Raw genomic sequence first — 25,399 nt, forward strand, 5'->3', positions numbered from 1 at the left:
ACGGATTCTTCATAAAATGAAGAACATTATGGAGAACCCTGAGCATCCTCTTCATGAGACTGTCCTACAACAACAGAGTGTCTTCAGTCAGAGGCTTCTTCAGATCCGCTGTAAGACGGAGCGCTACAGGAGATCCTTCCTGCCCACAGCCATCAGCATCTACTACTAATATGAGCTATAACAACATTTAATTTCCCTTTGGGATTAATAAAGTATTTTTGAATTGAATTGAATTGAATTGAATTGAATTGAATTAAGCGCCATGGTCCCGTAAATATCCTGATCCACACTCCATTCCAGTTAGTGGCAGTAATGTCCCAAAACGTTGCATGCCAACTGCCATTGAACAAGAAGAGAAAGAAGAAGGCGAAGAAGAAGAATGACGCCATTTCGATGACAGAAACCAAACTTTAGCCTGTAGTAGCATAACAACTCGGCTTCGTGAAATATAAAGGCTCTCCGACGCACCTTATCCTGATTGTCATATTTAAATGCTGGCATGGGGCTGTAGGCAGTGTTTATAAGCAAAGGTAATGCTTTTTAAACTGGTTCCGGTTTGGGAATAGATAACTAAACTGAGCTTTTAGTGCACCGCTACAATACGAAACTGACTTCTATAGCAGCTAATACCGAGAAACACAAAATATATTTTAGTTTTTTGTAGGCACAATATTTATTGCTTTTTATCGTGTAATCTACCGTTAAATGGATAATGTCACCACTTTAACTGAATTTAAATGTTAATAGATACGATCTTAAACAAAGCAGCTCTTACACATTTCATTTTGAACACAAGGAGGAAACACCTTTGCGGCAAACATAATAAAACGCAGAATGAGCAGTTCATAGCCTCTGTTGGCTCTTTCAGTGTTGAGGAATGGTCTGACTGCAGCAGCAAACATGCACAGCCGTTTGCAGGAGCTGAAGAAGGAAGAGGAGACCCTCCTCAAAATCAAAGTCATGCTGCAAGACCAGCTCAACCGCCTGAAGGTCAGTGTGAGTGCATGAAGATAAAGGTGTTTTTGCACATACCCGTGCTTCATCTGTTGTTTGCACATTGTATTGTAGTTTGAAGAAGGGGCCTTGAAGTCCATCATCAACGCTCAAACAGAAGAAGGAGCCTCCCTGGACCCTTTACCAGAAAATAAGGTAAAAATAAATCACTTCAGGTCAGGACATCACATGGTTACAAGTTATGACAGTCTAAATAATGTCTGAACTTATTTAATGTCTGTAGAACCTCATTGATTATCCCAGTGGGAAAATTATGTTTGTTAGTAAATTGGGTATTTTGCAGTACATCTAATACATTTTATATAATGTTCACAATATCTAAGAAACCCATAGCCAGGTGGTTATTTTATAGCAATAATATAGTAATATACCAGAGTATTTTTTTGGCACCTCTTAACCATTTTTGGATGAATAAATGATTGCAGATAAATGTAAATACAGGGGATGTACTATTACAAAGCTGCATTTTGAATTTAATTGGATTTGCACAAACACTTAATCGGACATAAATGATTTTTGGTGTGGGGGTGCTTTTTTTCAGCAGGTGCAGGTAACCTGGTCAGAGGTAATGGGAAGATGCATGGAGCTTAATACAGGACAAACCTGTTGGAAACCCTGCTAGAGGTTGCGAAAAACCTTGCAGGAGGACAACAACTCTAAACATACAGCCAGAGCTACAATGGATAGGTTAAGATCAAGGAATAAATCCCAGTCGAAGTCCAAACCTAAATCAAGCTAAGAATTTGCCATTGATGCTCTCTGTCCAGTGCGATTGAGCTATTTTATAGAGACGAACGAGCAAAAATCTCGATGTACACAACTGGTAAAGATTTCCTAAAACACTTTTTGCTGTAATTGCAGTGAAAAGCAGTTTTACTAAATATTGGTTTAACTTGATTTTATTTAGAGGTATCAGAGTTAAGTAGACTAAATTCACATTTTGGATTTTTGTCAGAAACTTTGAAAACCATGTGTTGTTTTCCTTCTACTCTACAATGATGCAAACTCCGTGTTGCTCTATTACAAAAGATCTCAATAAAATACCTTAAAGGTTGTAGGTGTACCAACATGTGAAAAGTTTTAAAGGGTATAAACACTTTTGAAAGGTGCTGTATCTGCAGGGTGCAAATGATCTTGATCGGGTTTTAAAAAACTCTTTACATCATGTGACAGCATTCTGCCTAACATTCTCATACTGACTGTATCACTAAATGATATCTTGTTCACATCATTCTATAAATATTATGATGAGAAGTTGTGCCTTGCATGCTTTTTCTTTGCCTCTGATTAAAATCTAATTTGTTCCTGCTCTTCCAGGTTCATGTTAATCTTGATGATGAGAGCGAAATCAATCGAACCAAACTCCTGCTGAATAGTGCTGAGGATTATGACATGGAGGAAGAGGATGAAGACGAGGAGAATGAATATGATGAAGACGAAGATGACAATGAGCTTGAATTTGTGCCTGAAGTGGATGAGGAGGATGACGATTACTAAGAATAATGGGTTGTGTGTGTATTGCGCCACTTAATGAGAACATGGACACCTTTTATTTGTATTAGTTGATGAGTAATTTATTTAGATGGAGTTACAGTTACAGTGTAATAGTCAGCGGTGCTACCAGTGCCCATTCTTTGCCTGATTTAAAGCATATCTGCATTTCTCCCCATCATTAATTTCAAACTTAGTGAGAAATGTGTCCCTGATATGCATTAAGGTGTTGTCATTAGGTGCTTATTCAGTAGCTTTCTAGACATGTTTTTGTTGAAGAATTCAGAATCCCAATTGTTCATGTGTGTGTCATGAAACATTATGGCTGGGCCATAAAAGAGGATAAAGTGTACGTGTTATATAAGAAATGAGAATTGTAAGCACAAAAAATAAATGTTTTGCTTTGTTTTTTGTGTCTGATTTAGATATTGTTCACTTGTAATTTTTCTCAAGCGTGTTTTGCCTGGTACGTGTATATTACAGGTGAATTTCAGTAAATTACCATATGATTGAAGAGTTAATTCATTTCAGCAATTCCATTTAGAAAAATGCATCTTTTCAAGCCTTTACTTCAGATTTTTTTTATTAGCTGTAAGCCATAATCATCAAAATTAACAAATGAGTGGATGTAATAAGTCTAGATGTTTTGTTTCGTACTCGTACTCGTCGTCTTCCACTTATCCGGAACCTGGTCGCGGGGGCAGCAGACTCAGCAGAGATGCCCAGACGTCCCTCTCTCCAGACACCTCCTCCAGTTCCTTCAGGGGGAGCACAAGGCGTTCCCAGGCCAGCCGAGAGACATAGTCCCTCCAGCGTGTCATGGGTCGTCCCCTGGGCCTCCTCCCGGTGGGACGTGCCTGGAACACCTCCCGAGGAAGGCGTCCAGGAGGCATCCGGTATAGATGCCCGAGCCACCTCAACTGGCTCCTCTCGATGTGGAGGAGCAGTGGCTTTACTCCGAGCCCCTCCCGGATGGCCGAGCTCCTCACCCTATTTCTAAGGGAGTGCCCGGCCACCCTACGGAGGAAGCTCATTTCAGCCGCTTGTATCCGGGATCTCGTTCTTTCGGTCATGACCCAAAGTTTATGGCCATAGGTGAGGATAAGAAGGTAGACCGACCAGTAAATTGAGAGCTTTGCTTTTCGGCTCAGCTCTCTCTTCACCACAACAGACCGGCACAGCGCCCCCATTACTGTGGCAGCCGCACCGATCCGTCTGTCAATCTCCCGCTCCATTTTTCCCTCACTCGTGAACAAGACCCCGAGATACTTAAACTCCTCCACTTGAGGCAGGAACTCCCCTCCAACCTGAAGAGGACAAGCCACCCTTTTCCGGTCAAGAACCATGGCCTCGGACTTGGAGGAGCTGATCCTCATCCCAGCCGCTTCACACTCGGCTGTGAACCGCCACAGCGCATGCTGTAGGTCTTGGCTAGAGGGGGCCAGCAGGACCACGTCATCTGCAAAAAGAAGAGACGAAATCCACTGGTCCCCGAACCCCTCCGGCCCTTGGCTGCGTCAAGAAATCCTGTCCATAAAAGTTATGAACAGGACCGGTGACAAAGGGCAGCCCTGCCGGAGTCCAACATGCACTGGGAACAGGTCCGACTTAGTGCCAGCAATGCGGACCAAACTCCTGCTCCGCTTGTACAGGGACCGGATGGCCCCTAGTAAAGGGCCCCCGATTCCATACTCCTGGAGCACCTCACACAGGGCATCACGAGGGACACAGTCGAATGCCTTCTCCAGGTCCACAAAACACATGTGAACCGGTTGGGCAAACTCCCATGAACCCTCGAGCACCCTGTAGAGGGTATAGAGCTGGTCCAGTGTTCCACGGCCGGGACGAAAACCACACTGCTCCTCCTGAAGCCGAGGTTCGACTATCGGCCGGACTCTCCTCTCCAATACCCTGGCGTAGGCCTTACCAGGGAGGCTGAGGGGTGTTATCCCCCTGCAGTTGGAACACCCTCCGGGCACCCTTCTTATGTAGGGGGACCACCACCCCAGTCTGCCAGTCCAGAGGCACTGTCCCCGACCGCCACGCAATGTTGAAGAGCCGTGTCAACCATGACAGCCCCACAACATCCAGAGATTTGAGGTACTCAGGGCGGATCTCATCCACCCCCGAAGCCTTGCCACCGCGGAGCTTTTTAACCACCTCGGTGACTTCAGCCTGGGTGATGAAAGAGTCCAACCCCAAGTCCCCAGCCTCTGTTTCCACCACGGAATGCGTGATGGCAGGATTGAGGAGATCCTCGAAGTACTCCTTCCACCGCCCGATAATGTCCTCAGTCGAGGTAAGCAGTCTCCCGCCCCCTCTATAAACAGTGTTGGCGAAGCACTGCTTCCCCCTCCTGAGGCGACGGACGGTTTGCCAGAATCGCTTCGAGGCCAACCGGTAGTCCTTCTCCATGGCCTCACCGAACTCCTCCCAGGCCCGAGTTTTTACCTCTGCCACAGCCCGGGCCGCAGCACGCTTGGCCTCACGGTACCCGTCAGCCGCCTCAGGAGTCCCACAAGCCAACCACAGCCGATAGGACTCCTTCTTCAGCTTAACAGCATCCCTTACTGCCAGTGTCCACCACCAGGTTCTGGGATTGCCGCCGCGACAGGCACCGCAGACCTTACGGCCGCAGCTACGGGCAGCAGCATCGACAATAGATGCGGAGAACATGGTCCACTCGGACTCTATGTCTCCAACATCCCCCGGGATCTGGTCGAAGCTCTCCCGGAGGTGGGAGTTGAATACATCCCTGGCCGAGGGTTCTGCCAGGCGTTCCCAGCAGACCATCACTATTCTCCAGCGGATCCAACTCACCACCAGGTGATGATCAGTGGACAGCTCAGCCCCTCTCTTCACCCGAGTGTCCAAAACATGCGGCCGAAGGTCTGATGATACGACAACAAAGTCGATCATCGACCTCCTGCCTAGGGTGTCCTGGTGCCAAGTCCACTGATGGATACCCGTATGTTTGAACATGGTGTTCGTTATGGACAATCCGTGACTAGCACAGAAGTCCAATAACAAAACACCACTCGGATTCAGATCGGGGAGGCCATTCCTCCCGATCACGCCTCTCCAGGTGTCAGTGTCGTTCCCCACGTGGGCGTTGAAGTCCCCCAGCAGAATAATGGAGTCCCCGGGAGGGGCACCATCCAGCACCCCCGACAGGGACGCCAAGAAGGCCGGGTACTCTGCACTGCCACTCGGCCCGTAGGCTGAAATGATAGTCAGAGATCTCTCCCCAACCCGAAGGTGCTGGGATACGACCCTCTCATCCACTGGGGTAAACCCCAACACGAGACGGCTGAGCTGGGGGGCAACAAGCAAACCCACACCAGCCCGCCGCCTCTCCCCATGGGCCACTCCAGAGAAGAACAGAGTCCAACCCCTCTCAAGGAGATGGGTTCCAGAGCCCACGCTGTGCGTGGAGGCGAGCCCGACTATTTCTAGTCGATATCTCTCGACCTCCCGCACAAGCTCAGGCTCCTTCCCCCCCCAGCGAGGTGACATTCCACGTCCCTAGAGCCAGCCTAAGCATCCGGGGATCGGGCCGCTGAGGTCTCCACCTTTGTCCGCCATCCAATCCTCTTTGCACCGGTCCCTCACGGTTCCCCCCGGTGGGCCCACTGGGGGATGGCCTCACGTCTCTCGTTCGGGCTTGGCCCGGCCGGGTCCCGCGAGGAGCAACCCGGCCACCAGGCGCTCTCCGACGAGTCCCGACCCCAGGCCTGGCTCCAGGGTGGGACCCTGGCTCCACCGTACCGGGCGACGTCACGTGCCTCGATATTTTGTTCTTCATGAGGGATTCTTGAACCACTCTTTGTCTGACCCATCACCTAGAGCCTGTTTGCCATGGGAGACCCTACCAGGGGCATTTAGGCCCCAGACAACATAGCCTCTAGGATCATTTGAGCACTCAAACCCCTCCACCACGTTATGGTGGTTTTGTTTTCTCAGTTGAATTACTGATTTAAAAACATAAAGCTTTTTGATTATATTCACATATATACAGATGCACTGGTATGATGTTTTAACCTCTTGATATTGTCACAAACATGCCTTACACCACCACGTTGTCAAGTTGGCTTCTGTATACCACTTGATGCATGAATAGCGGATCATATTGAAAGTACTTCTCCATCTAGTGGTCAGAGTTATGCCCAATTATGTCAAATGTGGCTAATTTGCCAAAAGACACTTGGTAGTTGGTAGCACTGTTGCCTTGCACCAAGAAGGTCCTGGTTTCACCTTCTGGCTGGGGATCTTTCTGCATGGAGTTTGCATGTTCTCCCAAACATGCCTGGGTTCTTACTAGGTACTCCGGCTTCCTCCCACAGTACAAAAACATGGCTGTGAGGTTAATTGGTTTCTCTTAATTGCCCTGAGGTATGAATTGATGTGTGCATGGTTGTTTGTCCTGTGTGTAGGGTTGGGCGGTATCCAAATTCTGATACCTTCATACCGTCTCCACATTTTACCTCGGTAAACGGCATTACCGTGACTAATTAAAAATTATGACTTAAGGCTGAGACGGCATCACCAAACTGTTGACTTGTGCCTACTTGTTCAGAAATTAAATACCAAACACTAATAATGAAACAATAACAACATAATGTGCACAATATTAACGTTTATTAGAAACTGCTTAAAAAGTACAAATATAACAGTCAAAAAAATTAAATTACCCTGACCACCCAAAATAGTTTTTGCGCAGAATGCGCAGACAAATCAATTAAATTAAATCACAGCCTGAACAACTTTAAATAACAAAAAGAGCGACCTTTAAAAAAGTGGTAAAAGTAAAAGAAACAAATAATAGCAGTGAGCTGGGTGGCAAGTGTCAACAGGTTTAGTCAAGATTTTTAGCCAGAAAAACCAGCATGTTAACTTTTTCTGGATTTAACAGGGAACGTTGGGGACTTACAACTTTTCCCGCGGTGCTGAAAACCCGTTCCGACGGCGAGCTTGTGGCACAGATGCACAGGTGCTTTCTGGCCACCCGTGACATCAGGGGAAAACGCCGGGCAGCACATTTCCACCACAGAAGTGGGTCTTTGTCTGCTTGGATAACGGGCTCCAAACAGTAGGCTGTTATTTCAGCTCCAACTCGGTCTTCTACGCTGCCAATGGGACCTGCCACTGCATCGGCTTGTTTTTGCAGAAGACTTCCCAGAGTCACCCTTTTTCGTGGGGTTTCAGGTTGCGCCTCTCCCTCTTCCACTCTGATGATGACCACTGGACCTGCTGATGCTTGGTTCTCTAAGTTCACGATCTCAGCCTGTAATTCTGCCTTGGTCTCAGCCAATGCGCTGGCATCAGTCTCATATCCTCCACGGTAACGAGGGTCGAGGAAAGTGCATTTTCGCATTAATTTGCGCACTGAATCGGATTCATATTTGGCCTCTAGCTTTTTTAGAATTCCAGTTTTGATTGACTTTGTTAGCTGGAGGTCATATTCTGACAAAGCCAACACATTGTCCCTGCATAGCTGGAGTATGGGGAGGATAGAGGAACTGGTCACATAATGTTCTCCTGACAAAATATCAGTGAAGTCACCGACTGGTTTCAGTGCGTCGTGAACAGCTTTCAAGACGTCTGTGTCCTGCCAGGTCAGGGACAGGCTGCTCCTTCTGTCGTCAGACAAGACGTGTCTGATCCCCTGGGCCTGCTCCAGGATGCGCTCCACCATTGCCAGTTTGGAGCCCCAGCGAGTTGCGCAGTCCTGCCGATGGATGAATTAATTAATTAATAAACAAATGAATTAATAGATGAATAAACAAATGAATTGATAAATAAATAATAAATAAGCCCCTTAATGTATATGATTATATTTTTAGTTTGCCTATGTTATAACAGATTCAGATTTTTAGATACAAATTTCTGCTTACCGTTATGAGGCTATGTTCTGGGAGTCCCAACTCCACTTGCTTCTTGTGGAGTTCACTCTTACGTTGCCAGCTGTGTGAAAAGGCCCCGACAATACAACGGCACACTCCGAGGGCGCGCTCGGTTTTTTGCCTATTGTCATGCATTGCATTTGTGACAGCCAGGTTTAGATTATGACCGAAGCAGTTAAGCCACGGCCACTCCAGGGACCTGATTGCGGCAGAAATGTTGGCAGTGTTGTCAGTGGTTATGGCTGAAAGTTTTTTCTCGTCAAGTTGCCAGTCCTGAAGTGCAACTCTGAGCGCTGCAGCAAGGTTGTCCGCCGTATGACTCTCAGGAAAATACGTTGTTTGGAGGCATTTGGATTCAAGTTTCCACTCAGGTGTACAATGGTGTGGACAGTCAGGGACATATATGGAGTCATGTTAACTGATGACCACATGTCAGTTGTTAAAGAATAACTCTCGGCCTCTGACAGCAGTACTTGAACCTCGTCTCTAACTTTAATATATAAATGTGGGACGGCTGTTTGTGAGAAATGTTTCCGTCCTGGTAGCTCGTACTGGGCATCTAGGACCTTTACCATGTCCTTAAAGGACTTTTTTTCCACCGTGTGGAAAGAGACCATTTCCTTTGCCAAGTATTTTGTCACTGCATCCGTGCAGGTTTTCCAACGGACACTGTCCCTTTTGTACTTCGTTGTTTTCCCGAAGGCCCCTATTATTGTCGACTGCGTATAAGTGGCGGTGGACTTAGTTGTTGTTGGTTTTGGTCCTGCATCGGTATCAGCGGGAGGTGTTGAAACTGTTGCGCTTATTGAACTCGGGGCCAAATGCGTCCTCGCAGCAGTGAGTGGATGGTTAACTCTGAGATGCGTCCTTAGGTTTGACGTGTTTCCGTCCCTTGCAGTCACCTTTTTATCACACAATTTACATATTGCCTCATCAGTATTTACTGGCTCCCCCGTCTCATTTGCTAGGAACCCGAAGTATTGCCAGACTGCAGATGTCGTGTTCTTCTTAGCGACGAGTTCATACGGTGCGTGACTTGCCATCTTTCTCTCTCTCCTCCTCCTCGCTGTCACGTGGTGACGTCACGTTCATAAACATCAAAAGTCTCACTACTGTGGAAGTAAAACTGAAAATTCAACCACATATAAGTGCTGCTGGACATAGATTAATTTTTAGACATTGATTTAATTATCTTATATTTAATCCTTATCTCCTATATTTTATTGAAACTGATACCGTTGCTTTTGAAAGATACCGCAGGTATACCTTATTACCTTATTACTGCCCAACACTACCTGTGTGTCCCTGTGTTGCGCTGCGATGTACTGGCGACCTGTCCAAGGTGAACCCCACCTCTTGCTTCTAGACTGCTGAAGATAAGCACCAGCCCCCCTGTGAACTTGTTAGGAAGAAGCGGGTATAGAAAATGAATTGATGGATGGATATATGTGTGTGCTGTATTCAGATTAATCATTTCTAATCCATTTCTAATCATTTTCAATGCAAAATCTTTTATTTTTGTATGTAATTGCATATACATTCAGATGGTAAGGGTTTCATTTACTTGTAAGCTAATGCAAATACAGTCATTTCTATCCTCACCTGACCCAGACAAATGGGGAATGCAAACACTTTGAACTAAATAAACCATTCAGCATTTTCTAAACAGGTAAAACAATACACTGACTCTCACAATGCGGCCAGCTTTCACAATGACCCCAGCAGACGGCTCTGGAGAAGAGTGGTGCTACACCATGCTGTGCAGACTTCTTCATTAGACGTACCCAGCTTTCTACATCTGCTGCTTTTGGAGGTATTTTGGGAGTAATTTGTCAGCTTTAAGTGAATACGGTCTTCATAGGTTTACAGGTAAATAAGGCAAAGATGGTTTGGAGTTTTAATGTTTTTGTCGGGGAAGATTGTAAAAGATAATGCATGGGTAGAAAAAAATTGTTTTCTTTGTTAAAGCAAAGAAAGCACACTGATTAAAAGTGTGATACATGACCGTAAATTATATCAGGTTAATTATATTTTGCGCTATATTTCCAATTTGATATTTGAAGTGTTAGTGGCACTATATAAGTCAATGATTGCAGGATTTTAAAAGTAGCATGAAATCCCATACGAATGCTGAAAAATCCAAAGTTTTAATGTCCATATTTATTTGTGTGGAAACATACAAGCATTGTCATGTGACTGTGGACTGTAAATGTATCGGTCTCTCAAACATTAGCTTTGCTTACAGAGGTGAAACCACAGTTTGTATAGGATCTGTCTGCCTCAGCACGATGAGCTCACACTCCATTGAGTTAGAAAAGAGGCATTTGGCTTTGCATTAGGGGGCCGAGACCCCCCACAGACCATCACACTGGATGCTTCTAGACTGCTTGACCTTTCATGGATGTTTATGTTTGTCTATGAAACAAGTTTCCTTCATTTTCAAGAAATTTGTTGGCTGGTTTATAACATGTTTGTTCATGTGATTGAATGTTGTTACTGAAATTGTTCTCGTCCCTGTGCATACATCAGAGAGGATCTCATCAGCTGAGCTGAAGGCTTTGGAGTATCATGCAGCCCCGCTGTGCAATCAGTGTGTGCCATGTGTTTATGTTGGTGCTGTGTCTGTCTGCGGCTGAGGACTTCGACTGGACAAAGAACAACCACGGCTCCTTCTATTATGGCACTTTTCCAGCTGGTACACATATTTTGTACAAAGTCCTTTGTTAATTTTCCCAGACTTGCCCTCTGTGAGAGCTGACCAAACTCTCCGATTGTTGCATTGGTAAGGATTTTCGTGGGGTGCCGGAGGTTCAGCCTATCAAACAGAGGGAGCTTGGGACAAAGATGGAAAAGGACTGAGCATCTGGGATGTGTTCAGTCACAAAAAAGGCAAAATCCAACTCAATGACACGGGGGACTCCTCCTGTGAGGGCTACTATAAAATCAAGGTGGGGAGTTATACAGATTTTTAGAGACAGCAGGAATTTGCGTTGCATGGAGATCTAAATCTAAATATCTCACTGCATGGCATGTATTTTGTACAGGATGATATTTCTCTGATGAAGGACCTGAGGCTGAATCATTATCGCTTCTCGATCGCCTGGCCAAGAATTATTCCCACTGGTGTAAAATGTGAGTAGTGCTTTATGAAGAAATTCATACCTCTGGAGTTTTTTGTTTTACTTTTTGTTATATCATAACCACAAAAAAAGAATTTTATTGGGAGTCCATGTGATAGACCAAAACAGAGTCGCACAAAATTATGAAGTGGAAGGAAAAGGGTCTATGATTTTCACAACTGTTTACAATAACATTTTTTGCAAGTGTAGAATAAATTTGTATTCCAATCACTTTACTTTGATACACCTAAATAGTAAATGTGCAATGTGTATGTAATTAAAAATGAGTACAAATACAAGTATTCTGTGAAGGTTATAAAACACTATCCAAACCTTTGAATGTCTCATACAGCACAGTTCAATCCATCATCTGTAAATTGAAAGAATCTGGTGACAGGAGAACTAACAGTTGTGGACCACACAAATCTGGCCTTTATAGAAGGCAAGATTGCTGAATTGTTGGAGTAAAGCCATAATAAGTTCTGTATGTAGTTTGAGCCGTTCTGAGGACTTAGCAAAGATGTGGACAAAAATGCTTTGGTAAGATAACAACTTAGATGAAAACTTTGCATTTTAGCCATCCTCAACATGCTGTGGGAATGCTTTTCTTCAGCAGGAACAAGAAATCTAGTCATAGTTGATGGGAAGATGGAGGATGGAGGTTAACACAGGCCAATCCTGGAAGAAAACCTGTTAGACTTAAGACTTGGGTGGAAATTCCTCTTCAAGCTAAACATACAGCCAGAGACACAATGAATATGTTTGGATTAAAGCATAATCGTGTTAGAATGGCCCAGACAAAGTCTAGACCTAAATCAAATTGAAAATCTGTGGCAAGACCCGGAAATGGATGCTCACAGATGCTCTCCATCCAACCTAAATAAGCTTGAGCTATTTTGCAAAGCAGGATGGACAAGACTTAAGCCTCTTAATGTGCAAAGCTGTCAGAGACAGACCCAAAAAGACTTGCCACTGTAACTGTAGCAAAAAATCTGTTTTGACTCAGGAGGGCTAAATAGAAATGAAAAGTATATATTTTTTCTCCTTCAGTTATGTATTTCTTTGTTTTGGTCTATCACATTTAATCCCAGTAAAATACATTTGTTAGAACATGCAAACATTTGGGAAATGTTCAGGCGATCAAAGTTTTTAATGTTTCATGTAAAGAGTTATCATCGCTCTAAACTTGATCACCATTTGCAGCTGACCATGTAAATGAAAAAGGAATACAGTACTATGATGAACTAATTGACCACCTACTGGAGAGCAACATCACTCCCATTGTTACGCTGTATCACTGGGATCTCCCTCAGGTTGGTGTGTTTAATGCTGACCACCCCATGTTTAACTTTGATGCCCCTTCAAGTAATAAATTGTATTGTTTGTTCTTCTAGGTTTTACAAGAGAAATATGGCGGATGGCAAAACATAAGTATGGTCAATCATTTCAATGACTTTGCCAACCTTTGCTTTGAGAAATTTGGCGATCGAGTGAAGCACTGGATCACTTTCAACAATCCATGGGTGTGTTTGCAATTAGTATTTATATTGCTTTTGGAGTTTGCAACAGGTTTGCCATATTCAGAGTTCAAAATCACATTATTTTTCTTAAACTCAGACTCATGTCTCTTTACTTGACATCTACTTACAGTCTGTGGCTGTTGAAGGCTATGAGACAGGTGAGCACGCTCCTGGGATGAGGCTGAGAGGTAATGGGGCCTACAGAGCTGCACATCACATCATTAAGGTAAGAGGATGCTGTAGATGTGTTCAAACCTAATTAAAATTAGATAACAAATTAAACCTTAAATGGTAACTTTTTCCATGCAGGCACATGCCAAAGTTTGGCACACTTATGATACACAGTGGAGGGCGAAACAAAAAGGTAAACAAGGTTGGAAAATCTGTGGAAAAACGTTTAACATTCAACCAGCAGTGGGTTTCCAAATCCTGAGAGCTGCTTTTCATGTCTGCAGGTCTTGTTGGCATCTCTCTGTCGGGGGACTGGGGTGAGCCGGTGGACATCAGCAACCAGAAAGACAATGAAGCAGCGGAGAGATATGTCCAGTTCTACCTGGGCTGGTTCGCCACACCCATCTTTCATGGAGACTACCCTCAAGTAATGAAAGACTTTGTTGGTAAGTTATGTGGTAAACACTTCATTTTGCGGTAATGACTGAAAAAATGATTAATCTAGACTCGCGTGCAGGAAGGAAGAGTGTGCAGCAAGGACTTGGGACGTCTCGACTGCCCACGTTTTCTCCACAGGAGAAGAGCTACATAAAGGGGACGTGTGACTTCCTGGGCATCGGCCATTTCACCACCCGCTACATCACCCACAGGAACGACCCACCAGGCCATAGCAGCAACAGCTACTTCACAGACCGTGACCTGGCTGAGCTGGTTGACCCGCGGTGGCCTGATCCTGGGTCAGAATGGCTCTACTCTGTGCCATGGGGTTTCAGACGTCTGCTGAATTTTGTCAAGGTACAGAGTAGACATACTGTTATTTGTGCTAAACCTAAAGTGATCTCAGCTCAGACCCAATTTAAATAAACTGCACTGTTTTCTTCCTCCCACAGACTCAGTACGGAAACCCAAATATTTACGTGACTGAGAATGGAGTCTCTGAGAAGATGATGTGCACAGAGCTGTGTGATGAGTGGAGGATACAATATTATAAAGACTACATCAATGAGATGCTAAAAGGTGAATGATTCCAAACATAATATACAATAAAGGGTCACGGGTTAACTTATCTAATCATGGTTTTCTCTCACTCAGCTATCAGAGATGGAGTCAATGTAAAGGGCTACACTGCGTGGTCCCTGCTGGACAAGTTTGAGTGGGACGAAGGTTACTCCGAGAGATTTGGCTTGTACTATGTGGACTTCAGGAACAAAAACAAGCCACGTTATCCAAAAGCTTCTGTGCAGTTTTACAAACGGGTAATCAGCTCCAATGGATTTCCAAATCAAAGAGAGGTGAGAGACACTGGCAGAGTGCTGATTTATACATTTTTCTCCTTTCCTTGCTCTTTACATTGAACTGTGGGCTGCCTGCTGGAGCAGTTGCTCACAATACTGCCTTGCAGCAAGAAGGTCCAGGGCACAACTGTCCATGTGCTGATTTCCTCCTGGTGCTCCAAATTCCTCCATCTAAAAATATACATGTTTGGATAATTGGCAAGACAGTATGATGCCTCTCAACCACTGGCCCTGCCACATCCCTGGAAGGTTAAAGTGGGTGTAGAACATGGATTGGTGGATTTTATTCTTCAAACACACCAATGGCTGAATGACATTTTATCCCTTGCCTCTTAATCTTAGCCCTCAACAGTATGTTTATATTATATTATATATCTATATTATATATTTAACATTAAAAAATAATGCGTGTTCCAGAACCGGTAAGCTTATAGAAAACATTTCGTGGGAGCAGATAATGCATCTGCTTCTTGTACAAGAGTACTATTTCTTAGTGGGATGTTTCAGCCACAACCTTCATCAAGTACCAGTGTATAGGTGCAAGGCAAGGTTAGAGGTTACCAATGGAAAAGGGGCTCAGTCTAAGCCTATCATTTTTTTGGTGAATATTCACAGGTTGAAAACTGGAAGAGAAAGGCTGTGGAGATGTGTTCTTCCAGCAACCAGCTGTTAGCTGCAGGTTGGTTAATGTTGGTTTCTGTGACAATTTTGTCTTTGACATCTAGCTGGGGTAAACAAATAAAGATTTGGTAAAAAAAAAAAAAAAAAAGGTCATTTGTTAATGGTAATAAGCAGAAGTTATTACAATTTGTATTGAATCCAACTTTGGGGCACATACAATTACCTAGAAAACACAATTGTAAAAATGCAAAACCCAGTTCTCAGAATTTATTGCAGAATATCTGAGATATCTTCTTTGTTTGCCCTTCCAGCTAGAAGAAAATCCAAGGAACATGCTGAGATGCCAAAGGTTTGGCCAGTGCATGACGAAGTTTAAAGCTTCAGGGTATATGTCTTTTAAAATGTCCCAACTTCTCTTTTTGGACTGAGTGGTTTAAAATCTAATTAACACAGTGAGGCCTCTGCAGCTTAACAAGTAACTTTTTACCAAGCTTTTGGGGGAGGGTTGCATAAAGAGTATTTCAGCAAGCAGGACAATCTACTTAACCAAATGCAGTATAGTATGGTATGTTAAAAGAAATTTAGAGACTACTGACTAAGGTTCTGATTATACTTAAAGCAAGGCTTGTGTACATTGATCTGAAATTTTTTGGCCTCCTGATTTATTCTGGATTTGCTTTATTTTATATAAATGTTTCAAGTCAACAAACAATTTCTATTATCATAAAAGTAAAAATTTGCAAAGAATAATTTTATTCAATAAGGGAAAAAAATCTATCTAAATCTACCTAAGCTCTATGATTGCTCCACAAACCTAAAAACTAGTTGTACCTCCCTTGCGACTAAAAACTTCCATCAAGTGTTTGGACCAACTGGCAATACATCTTTTAGATCAATGTGGACACATTTTGGCCCACTTTGTTGCAGAATAGGACGGTTTTCATTACGTCACAGGATCATAAGTCCAGACTTCAACTAGGCCTCTCAAAAACCTTTATATTTTTTTACCATTTATAGATGGACATGCTGGTGTGCTTTTGGTCAATGTCCTGATGCGTTATTCCAGGTCCCCGACTTATGGCCAGACATTTTTCTTCAGAGTTTTGTGCTAGAAAGCTGAATTCATGCTATGGAGTAGCCCCAGTTCATCACTCTACAACCACCATGTTTGACCTAACGAAATGTTATTTTACCAAAGTGCTGTTAGTTTTGTGCCAGATTTTGTCTCATCAGTTCATGTACATTTTTCCCAACAGTCATAGGGGAAAAATAATATTTTCTGGCTAGTGTGAGGCGGGTCTTAATGTTCTTTTTGATGTAGTTTTCACCTTGGAAGTCGAATAATACTTTTGCACTCTCTTTCCTGTCATTGAACCATAAACAATGAGTGCTTTGGATGACCTGAAGACTTGAATACTATGGTTTCATAACGCTCTGCAGTCAGTGACGTGGTTCTTCCCATGTTCTTGAGGTTCTTTAAATTGGGGCACTGATGATTTACTTTTTGGGTTCACCTACTTCATTGTTGTCAAAGAAGGTTCTATTTAAGTGATGCTATGGGTCTGGCAGTAATCAGAACTCAGTGTGGCAAGAGAAATTCAACTTACCTTTTTAAAAACAAATGTGGTTAATCAGTTAATTCATGATTAAATGAGGGGCTCAACTATATTTTCACACAGGTTTGTTGGATAGCTTTTCCCAGTAGATATTATAATAAATAAATAATTTGAAAACTGCATTTTATATTTTCAAAATATATCTTTGTCTGATATTAAAATATGTTGGATGTGAAACATTTCAAGTGGGACAAAAAAGCAAAAACAGAGCAAATCTGAGGGTCCAAATACATTTTCACAGACGTACTTTCAGTAGATCAGTTGCAGCTTTCTGAAATACTCCCCAGCAGCTGCATGCAGTCCTCAAAGGGTTAAAGTGTCGTTAATCACCTCTAAGTACTTTCTCTTCTTTCATTAGAGGAACAGCGGAGTACTGCTGCCAATATTCTAAGACTTATACATGGTAAGAAATCTCTCATGCTCACAATGAATCAGACATTATGAATCTATGCAGAGGAGAAATATTAACCCTTTGAGTGCTGTGCTTGGGCGTTTACACCAGCTTCCTAAACAATGTCTGCGTAATACGACATGGTCGTAATGAGTGTAAATGTGCTTTGCAGACCCGCTGACCAGCCACATGGAGATGGTGACTGAGATCGTCGTCCCCACTGTGTGCACACTCTCCATTTTGATCAGCGCTGTCTTGCTCATGTTCCTCCTCCGAAGGAGGAACTAGGAGGCGTTCGAAGTCATGAACACCCCTCATGCAATTCTTGTGCTAAATTTCTTTAATATTTTTTGTGTGAACATTTGTGAGATCAATTAAAAGAGAAAAGCTAACTTTATTCATTTGATGTGTACGTGTTTGCTGACAAAAATGTAACTGATTCAGCAGATAAAGTAGAACGAAGAATCAGAGATTCCGACCAGGTGAATGCATCTGTAACATGCTACATTTTCCTGTTGTATTCTCCTATCAGAGGGCTGCTGTGAAATTTCTTCATTTGTGCTTTTATCTGGATTAAACTTTGTTCAACAGATAGCCTCTTCTAACTCTCTTAAAAGCCACACTGAAAAAAATAAAAACGTCGTCGAAAACAAATAAATCAACAAAAACTGATATCCTTACTATTCAATAAACAAATGGACATAAAAACCATATTATTAGTTAATGATGATATCAAATACAAATAGTAAATTCATGCAAAGCTGGTGAAACTGCAGCACATCATTGTGGAAAAGAAGGCAGGCTCCTCAATGTCCCCGTTTACAGTTTCATTCGGCAAATCTAGAAAACATAATAAAGAAGAAAAGAGTTATCTACACATCACTGGGGAGTTGTCGCACATATGGTGTATATACAGTCCCAGTAGGACGTTTACAAACATTCACCCTGGCCACCCAGAGCCATGTTTGTGCCCTAGAAGAGATTATGGTTTGCTGCCCCCATCATTAAAGGTTTATTTATGCAGACAAGCTATTCAAGATTTAATGTAGGTCATGTAGAAAACTTGATGGTTGCAGACTGAGTGTTCCCTGTGTAAACTATTTTTACCATCAAATAATGTATATTTTTGTTAACTTTTAGCATAAAAGCAGCTGCAGCATCTAGTCTGGGATTATTAGGCAACTTTGCTTTATTTTAATGGAGCTAGCCTAAGAAGATCAGACCCTGAACAATAAACAATAGCAGAGCTGCAACATGAACTATACACAATAAGCACAAATAACCTGACAAAAAAGGAGACATTCCTACCAAACAACATTTAGAAAAGTCCCGTTCTTTACCAGCAATAAAGACGAAGTCGAATCATTTAATCTGCAACTATTTTCTTAAGAAATTGGCTCCAAATGAATGAGATGATGATTGTATGTGAACATCTGTCCAGCACTGCAGATATATATATATATATATATATATAGATTACCTGTTTTAAAGATGGCATGATCAACCAGTGGCTTGTCACTGAGCTGTAAGGATGTCCGCACCTCACGAAGACCTTGACTGCTGGATATCTCAACTCCCCACACTACAGGATGTTCCCTGAGGAAAACACGTACACAGACAGAAGTATTTTTCTAAGGCAAAAACAGAACAAAAGGTGGTTGTACAAAGTATTGACTCAGAGGGGTTAAAATGTCAATGCACTTCACACTATTGTAAAAGAACTGCAACAAAGAAAAACCACGTCCCTTTCAGTCCACATTATTCTTTGATACTTTGTGTCTATCACATAAAATTCTAATAAAAATACATTATGGTTTGCGGTTGTAATGCGATAAAAATTTTAATTAATGGGAGATCAACAGTTTTACCCAGCACCAAATGATAGAGGTGGTGTAACTATGAAAATACATAAAATACATCAAACCAAGTTCAGATTGGGGGAAATGCAAAAAATTACAGCAAACAAACCCACAAAAACAAGAACGAATTTGCAACTTATTTTTTCTTTTAAGATTAAGTAACAGCTTGTATTCCTTACTTCTGATAGAAATGGCTAATCAAGGCTGGTTTGATCTGGAGTTTGAATTCATGCTCCTCGTCATATGTTGATGTTTTGTAGTGATTCAGACACGATCTGTAAAGAAAAATGGACATGAGATCCTTATCCTTTTAGCAGAATTTGCCTTTTGCATGCTCCTAAGTCAACAGATAAAGTAAAGGGGTTTACTGTGTGAGAACAAAGAGCCGGTCATAGGGCAAGCCCAAGAATGTGCCGCAGGTCACTATTATTTCCAGCAGGTGGTGCAGTTTTCTGAGTCGGATCACTTGTTCTTGCAGATCAACCTCTGTGCTCAGGTAGTAACACTGTCGAGTTGAATGTATTTATATTAGGATTTAAACCCTTTTTTTTTCTTGAAACTATATACTATAGATATATTGTCAAAATGTCAATAAAAGGTTTTTACTGAACTTACCAAGTGGTTTAAAGTTGTCAGTTCTTCACCTGATCAAAAAAATAAACAGGATTATAGATTTGCTTTGTAATTTTGTAATTCCTGTAAAACAGGGTTTATTACGAGATTACTTACAATAAACCTCACAAGTAAAAAAAAAACAAAAAACAGTTTACAAAGATAAAAAAAAAAAAACATTTACCAATCAAGTAGTTGATGTAGTCTTTTCTCATCTTGTCTAGTCCCATCTCCAGTAGCATGGTGACCGGGGTGATGCCTGTCAGAGACACGTGGTCAATCTGCTGGTGGTACGACTGAAGGATCAGCTTGCTGAGGGAGCTGTTGCTGTCTCTGTGAATCTGGAGGCAAAGAAAAAGAAAACCGACAATAACAAAATCATCTCGGTCGTGCTCCAGTATGTCATTTTAGTTTGCCAGAGTAAGCTCACTTCGTACCCAGGGCTTGATGTCACCGTATCGCAGAGCTTCGACAACCAGCTTCAGACAGTCTCCGATGTCCTGGTAGGACGTCACGCCTGTAATAGAAAAAGAAAGAAATGGTAGCCAATGTCAGGAGGTGATGCTACAAATGGATCAAATTGTTGTTTACAATTTATAAATAAAATACATAAATAATACTTTTTCTCATCCGATCCCACAACTGCTCCACAAAATCCAAATCTCCTCTTTCCAAGAAGGAGTTGAAAATGGGAGGATCCGTCTCCTGCTTCAGCTTTTGGGTCTTCAGCAAAAGATCGAAACACAACAAGTGTCTCATTTTCCTTCTAAAATACTTGTATTTAAGAGAAAATGCTCCTGCTTCAATTATTATCATACCTCTGTGGTCTTAGCAGCCTGATCCTGTAGTGTTTTTGACATGTTCCTAAGTTCTGAAAGAACAGAAAAAGAAAGCAAGGTTTTCTAGTCCCATTAAGAAAATGTTTTGTGCTTAATTCACCTTCGAGGTAGGCCTTGGTCAGATTTACAGCTGAAGGGCTTTCCACAGGTTCCATCCATTCAGTCTCACCAGTTTTTAAACCGTCTGCAAGAGTCTGAAACAGCAGGAAACAGATTTCTTTCTTTCTTTCAACCTTCATTGGCAAGGCAAGTTTATTTGTACAACACCATTCATACACAGGGTGAATCCAAGGTGATTTACTGAAATATGAATGAAAAGAGGTGAAGAAAACACTAAAACCAGAAATACGTTAATGAGTGAAACAATTAAAAATGGCTAAGACATGATAAACAATAATTGATCAAATAATATTCAACCATTATGGGTACGCTGCAGTCCTGATTTAAAGGAACCAACAGTTTCTGCACATCTATGGATTTCAGGGATTTTGTTCCAGAGCGGAGGAGCATAGAAACTAAATGCTGCCTCTCCTTGTTTAGTTATGGTACCAGGAACCCAGGAACACTGCGTGAGCTGGTCTCTTATGACCTGTGGGGGGGGGGGCAGTAATCTGAAATGTACTAAAAGCATTCAGTCCTTAATAGATAAATAGAAGATTTTAAAATGGATTCTTTTACAGGCAGTCAGTGGTGATTCAGGACTGCTGTGACAGTCCATGATCACAGCTAGTAGGTCTAAGATGGTAGTATGCTGATTCAGCAACAGTATTCATGTGGTTGTTGAAATTTAGGTCTGAAACCATACGTCATCTAGATTTCACGCATGATATGTGGCCTTTAGCCCCCCTTGAGTCCAGCTGAGTCCTGATCTCCAACCCTGTATTTCTGGGACCAAAAACAATTACTTCTGTCTTTTCCATATTAAGTTAAGGTATTTTTGACCAATGCAACCATTGATGATGATATAATGGACACATTGGCTCTGACTGCAAGGGACTGTGGTGGAACAGAAATGTAAAGTCATGAGATGTAATGCTCATCCATATATAGTGGCCCAAGAGTAGAGCCTTGAAGAACCCCACATGTGATCTTTGCTCCCTCAGATTTATAGCAGCCAAATGATACAAAGTACTTCCGGTCTGTCAACTGAGATCTAAACCTTATCTGAACAGTACCAGACAGCTGGTGCAAACAAAATGAATTACAAACCTGAAGAAACTCTAGCTCCCTGTACATCTCAAACATCGGACTTCTCATGTCTCCACAGACAACTTTGATATTCTACACAGCAAAAACAATGAAAAAACAAAACAATGTAAGAATCACAAAACATTACATTTTTATTATCTGGCTAACTGTTGTTTTATTTCTCAAAGAATCATCTTTGACTGTTCATTCATTTCAGAATACAAATATTTCATTTAGAAATCTGCAGCTTACTAGAGTTGCTGTAGAAGACAGAGGAGGGATCTCAAGAATACTCTCCACATGACTCCACTTGAAGTCCACTGTCACACTGCTCTGTGACTCGATGGTGGTGTTTTCGACAATGGTGGACCCAAACAAACTGAACCTGGCATTACCTTTTATCCCACTCTGGAAATATTGAAAGATCGAGTGACCAACTATCCATCCATGCAGCAAATCAAAAGAAGAACACGCCGACTTACAGAGGAGGGGTGATGCCTGTTCTTGTGCACTTGTTTCAGTTCTTCCAAGGTTACCAGAGATTTTTTCTCCACATCTGAACCTAAAGACAAACAGTTTATCAGAGACAAATGCAAAGCCTAAACAGGACAAAGATCATTAAACAAATAATATCAGACAAAAGTAACCTGAATGAATACAAAATAGTTTTCAAATGATTATTTAATTTATTATGATTAAAAAATACAACTATTCAAAACAACCTTGCCTACTTTTCTTTGCAAAACTGTTTTAATTTAACCACTCTAAACGTTGTACCTGCGTGAATGGCCTGTTTAAGCTCATGCCACCAGCATTTATTTTGAAATATTTTCAGAAAGGAAGAGGGGATCATCAAGATATTTTTTTTGGCAAATGTGAGACTTTATGTTCGTTTTGGTCTGCAGTTTGGGCTTGAACCCTACCAGGGTTGAATCACGAACCTTGATCTTAATTGAGGCAAGCGAGGCCTGCGCAGCTTTAGTGTTGTTATGACTTCTTTAATGAATGGGCTCCTGACATAATTTTGGTAGACGGGCCACTTCTAGGAAGGTTTATAACGTTTACATCTTCTGTTGTGGACAAAGGCTGTTTCTGTGGACTCCTAAAGCCTTAGAAATCGTTCTGTAACAACTTCTACACGGACAGATGCCAATGACTTTGTTTCTCATCTGCTCTTAAATTCTTTTAGATATTGTTGCCTACTCCATGTCATCAGACAGGTTCTACTTAAGAGACGTCTTGATTCTGAAGCATTGGTAATAATCAGGCCTGAGTGAGGGCAGTGAAACTGAGGTCGTGGGTTAATCACAGGTAATTTATGATTAAGCAAGCAGCAAATATATTTTCTGAGGTTTACCTTTGCAAGTAACAGAATACAATTTGACCCCGGTTACTTTATTTCCTGCACAGACAGGTTCAGCACCAAACCAGGCTGTTCCTGCAGGATCACACATGTCGCATCGCACCCAGAGAGGGTGTAAGATGGGTTTACTGTCTACCGCTGACACAGCTGGGTTTTGAGATAATGTGTACAAAGACAGCAACTCTCTATGGAAAGAGGGGGGGGGGGGGGGAACACGTATTAAACACACAACCTTGTTTAGATGACATGGTAAAAAATATCTTACTGGTGCTTACCTCGCTTTCATGACTGTGAGTGGCTGTGGTCCTTGCTCTGTGTGGAGAACATCACAACTATCTTCATCATCATCAGCTGAACAGTTCGATGTCTCTGTGTTTAGCTCATCACCTTGTCCATTAATTTTTGGTAGCTAGCAAAAATGAAAAGATCCAGCAGCGGTTAGCAGGAAGTGAGGAAACATTTTTATCATACAGTATGTATTGATTTCTAGGCATGTTTACATCTGTGTAAATATGAAAGGGACACAAATTGTTAAAGTATTAGTGTTACTTTGCAGAACCATTTCACCTACCACCAATGTTCAACAGGCTTCACCTGCACTCTTGATAAGACTATACTAAAATAAAATTAGCGGACCATTTTTGCCGGGAAAAAAATACAGTGACAATTTGTTTTTGTTGGGAGCTAAATATTTAAGGTAATTAAGGACTTAAAAACCACGTGTGTATTTCATCAGACAGCAGAGTTATCTAAAAAAATAAGTATATAAAATATAACATTTGTATCAGTGTCGGAACTAGTTTGTTTCCACCCAGTGAGAACCCACGTATGCACGGGGAGAACATGCAAACTCCACGCAGAAAGACCCCCGGCCGGGAGTCAAACCAAGGACTTGCTGCGAGGCAACAGTGCTACCAACTGTGCCACCATGCAGCCTTACGATGAAATCGGTTCTTTAAATTAATGCAATTCAAACAATGAATGTTGATATTTAATACTACATTTAAGTGTAAGCTGTATGGTGGTATTGTTAGTAGTGAGTGTTGCCTCACAGTAAGAAGTTTGACTTAGTTTGCCTGTTCTCCGTGTGCATGCATGGGTTCTCTCTATTTACACAGTCCAAAAACATGACTGTTAGGTTAATTTGTCTCTCTACATCCCTAAAAGGTATGAGTGAGTGTTTGTGCGCATGGTCTCCATGTTGCCTTGTGAAGGACTGGTGTTCTGTCCAGCCCCTCAGGATCCTGCAAATATAAGTGGGTATAAACAATGGATGGATTTTAAACATTCTTTATATCTATGATTTTAAAATATATGATTTTAGAATCTATTCCCCTTATAATTATGTCTACCTCCAGTATCTTTTCTTCATCATTACACAGTTCCATTCCCTCAGTGTTTGCTCTTGTTGTGTATGAACAGCACTTTATAAATAAAAACTAAATCACTGATTAATTGATCGACTGACTGATTGAAAACCTAGTTATTTGAAACCAAATATACAAGTATTTATCTGAGACTTTCAGACATCATTGACATTAATGTGTGCAAACTAGAAAAAAGTAAACTTACAGCTTTTTCACAGACAAAGATGGTCTGGTTGGCACTGTACACATTTACTGCAGTGATTTTGTCTCCTTTCGTCTTTATCATGTGAATGTCCTCCTAAAAGACCAAGATATATACAGATAATGTTAATAAAGAGAATAGCTATTTTTCTAAGTATTACTTTAAATAAAGGTACCTCATATGTGCATGAATTGCTGCTTTGGTCATCCTGAAGAGATCTTGGGCAAACATAAAAGCAACAGCACAACAGAATGTAACTTAAACTATATAAATAAAAACAGAATACTAAAGGTTTTCTCTTCGCAATGAACGTGTTGCATTAATTAAATGTGAATGAAAATGGTTTTTACGAGGTAAAAAAAACACTGCTAGAGTCTAGCAGTGCAGGACAAAACTCACCGAAGAAAACAGGAAAACCTCTCAGCACGAGATACCACCTTTGAGCCCATTATAAAACCACTATTAACTCCGGTTACAGGGCAAAATGTGTGACCAAAACTAATACTATCATCAGTTTACTAGATCTTGTTTGCGTTTGACAACCGCGCGCTCAGTCAGACGGTGACGACATGAGTTCACGGGTCACAACCACGTCAGAGCAGTTTATTGATAAAATAAAAAAATATGAATTATTTGGACTTTAGAAGTTTGCAATTTTTTCTCACACACAATATATATATATATATATATATATATATACACATATATATATATATATATATATATTTTATTTTAGAGAAAGTGAAAAGAATAAAGTAGTTCGGGATTTCCGTTTACGCTGCAAGACACTGCGCAAACATTCAATGAAGAAGTAGTCCCAACTCCAAG

The 25,399-nt window shown here is 41.7% G+C and overlaps 4 protein-coding genes across 9 annotated transcripts; 2 read left to right on the forward strand and 2 right to left on the reverse strand.

The window, feature by feature from the left end:
- The first annotated feature begins 346 nt into the window (after positions 1-346).
- snapc5 (small nuclear RNA activating complex, polypeptide 5) lies at positions 347-2,913 on the forward strand. The gene is made up of 4 exons (XM_047385310.1): positions 347-530; positions 869-990; positions 1,069-1,149; positions 2,332-2,913. The coding sequence occupies exons 2-4, from the start codon at positions 901-903 to the stop codon at positions 2,509-2,511; spliced, it is 351 nt and encodes a 116-aa protein (XP_047241266.1). The 5' UTR covers positions 347-530; positions 869-900; the 3' UTR covers positions 2,512-2,913.
- Positions 2,914-7,360: 4,447 nt separating this feature from the next.
- Positions 7,361-9,224, reverse strand: LOC124883484 (E3 SUMO-protein ligase ZBED1-like). The gene is made up of 2 exons (XM_047390595.1): positions 8,400-9,224; positions 7,361-8,233 (listed from the first exon to the last, which is right to left on the reverse strand). The coding sequence occupies exons 1-2, from the start codon at positions 8,541-8,543 to the stop codon at positions 7,361-7,363; spliced, it is 1,017 nt and encodes a 338-aa protein (XP_047246551.1). The 5' UTR covers positions 8,544-9,224.
- An 838-nt stretch (positions 9,225-10,062) lies between these two features.
- Positions 10,063-17,735, forward strand: lctlb (lactase-like b). Of its 6 annotated transcripts, XR_007041281.1 has the most exons (16): positions 10,122-10,277; positions 10,938-11,103; positions 11,196-11,356; positions 11,453-11,540; positions 12,731-12,840; positions 12,922-13,050; positions 13,178-13,273; positions 13,357-13,411; positions 13,503-13,664; positions 13,736-14,013; positions 14,109-14,235; positions 14,311-14,510; positions 15,129-15,192; positions 15,446-15,519; positions 17,109-17,153; positions 17,314-17,406. XR_007041281.1 is itself a non-coding variant. In XM_047385248.1 (15 exons), exons 2-15 carry the CDS (start codon positions 10,977-10,979, stop codon positions 17,427-17,429), a joined length of 1,758 nt encoding a protein of 585 aa, XP_047241204.1. In that variant the 5' UTR covers positions 10,063-10,221; positions 10,938-10,976; the 3' UTR covers positions 17,430-17,735. The 6 variants fall into 6 exon arrangements, 5 of the variants coding, with proteins under 5 accessions (XP_047241204.1, XP_047241238.1, XP_047241194.1 ...); XM_047385248.1 differs by lacking the exon at positions 15,446-15,519 and having other exon boundaries at positions 10,063-10,221; positions 17,314-17,735; XM_047385282.1 differs by lacking the exon at positions 17,109-17,153 and having other exon boundaries at positions 17,314-17,735.
- On the reverse strand, positions 17,464-25,151 carry zwilch (zwilch kinetochore protein). The gene is made up of 18 exons (XM_047385230.1): positions 24,971-25,151; positions 24,747-24,789; positions 24,575-24,667; positions 23,278-23,411; positions 22,997-23,187; positions 22,122-22,201; positions 21,892-22,047; positions 21,661-21,732; positions 20,552-20,645; positions 20,431-20,483; positions 20,233-20,335; positions 20,050-20,129; positions 19,797-19,953; positions 19,616-19,644; positions 19,369-19,505; positions 19,180-19,275; positions 18,622-18,737; positions 17,464-17,981 (listed from the first exon to the last, which is right to left on the reverse strand). Exons 1-18 carry the CDS (start codon positions 25,018-25,020, stop codon positions 17,893-17,895), a joined length of 1,773 nt encoding a protein of 590 aa, XP_047241186.1. The 5' UTR covers positions 25,021-25,151; the 3' UTR covers positions 17,464-17,892.
- Between the last annotated feature and the right edge of the window lie 248 nt (positions 25,152-25,399).

This window comes from Girardinichthys multiradiatus, chromosome 2, assembly GCF_021462225.1.
Source record: "Girardinichthys multiradiatus isolate DD_20200921_A chromosome 2, DD_fGirMul_XY1, whole genome shotgun sequence".
Classification (NCBI taxonomy): Eukaryota; Metazoa; Chordata; class Actinopteri; order Cyprinodontiformes; family Goodeidae; genus Girardinichthys; species Girardinichthys multiradiatus.

Coding starts and splice junctions, on each gene's coding strand:
- snapc5 (XM_047385310.1), top strand. CDS start 901: ATGCACAGCCGTTTGCAGGAGCTGAAGAAGGAAGAGGAGACCCTCCTC. Junction 991..1,068: donor ACCAGCTCAACCGCCTGAAG/GTCAGTGTGAGT, acceptor ATTGTATTGTAG/TTTGAAGAAGGGGCCTTGAA. Junction 1,150..2,331: donor ACCCTTTACCAGAAAATAAG/GTAAAAATAAAT, acceptor CTGCTCTTCCAG/GTTCATGTTAATCTTGATGA.
- LOC124883484 (XM_047390595.1), bottom strand. CDS start 8,543: ATGCATGACAATAGGCAAAAAACCGAGCGCGCCCTCGGAGTGTGCCGT. Junction 8,234..8,399: donor CAGAACATAGCCTCATAACG/GTAAGCAGAAAT, acceptor ATCCATCGGCAG/GACTGCGCAACTCGCTGGGG.
- zwilch (XM_047385230.1), bottom strand. CDS start 25,020: ATGGGCTCAAAGGTGGTATCTCGTGCTGAGAGGTTTTCCTGTTTTCTT. Junction 20,484..20,551: donor GACCAAGGCCTACCTCGAAG/GTGAATTAAGCA, acceptor CTGTTCTTTCAG/AACTTAGGAACATGTCAAAA. Junction 17,982..18,621: donor TCATGCCATCTTTAAAACAG/GTAATCTATATA, acceptor TATGTTTTCTAG/ATTTGCCGAATGAAACTGTA.
- lctlb (XM_047385248.1), top strand. CDS start 10,977: ATGCAGCCCCGCTGTGCAATCAGTGTGTGCCATGTGTTTATGTTGGTG. Junction 11,104..11,195: donor TTATGGCACTTTTCCAGCTG/GTACACATATTT, acceptor TGCATTGGTAAG/GATTTTCGTGGGGTGCCGGA. Junction 17,154..17,313: donor TATTCTAAGACTTATACATG/GTAAGAAATCTC, acceptor TGTGCTTTGCAG/ACCCGCTGACCAGCCACATG.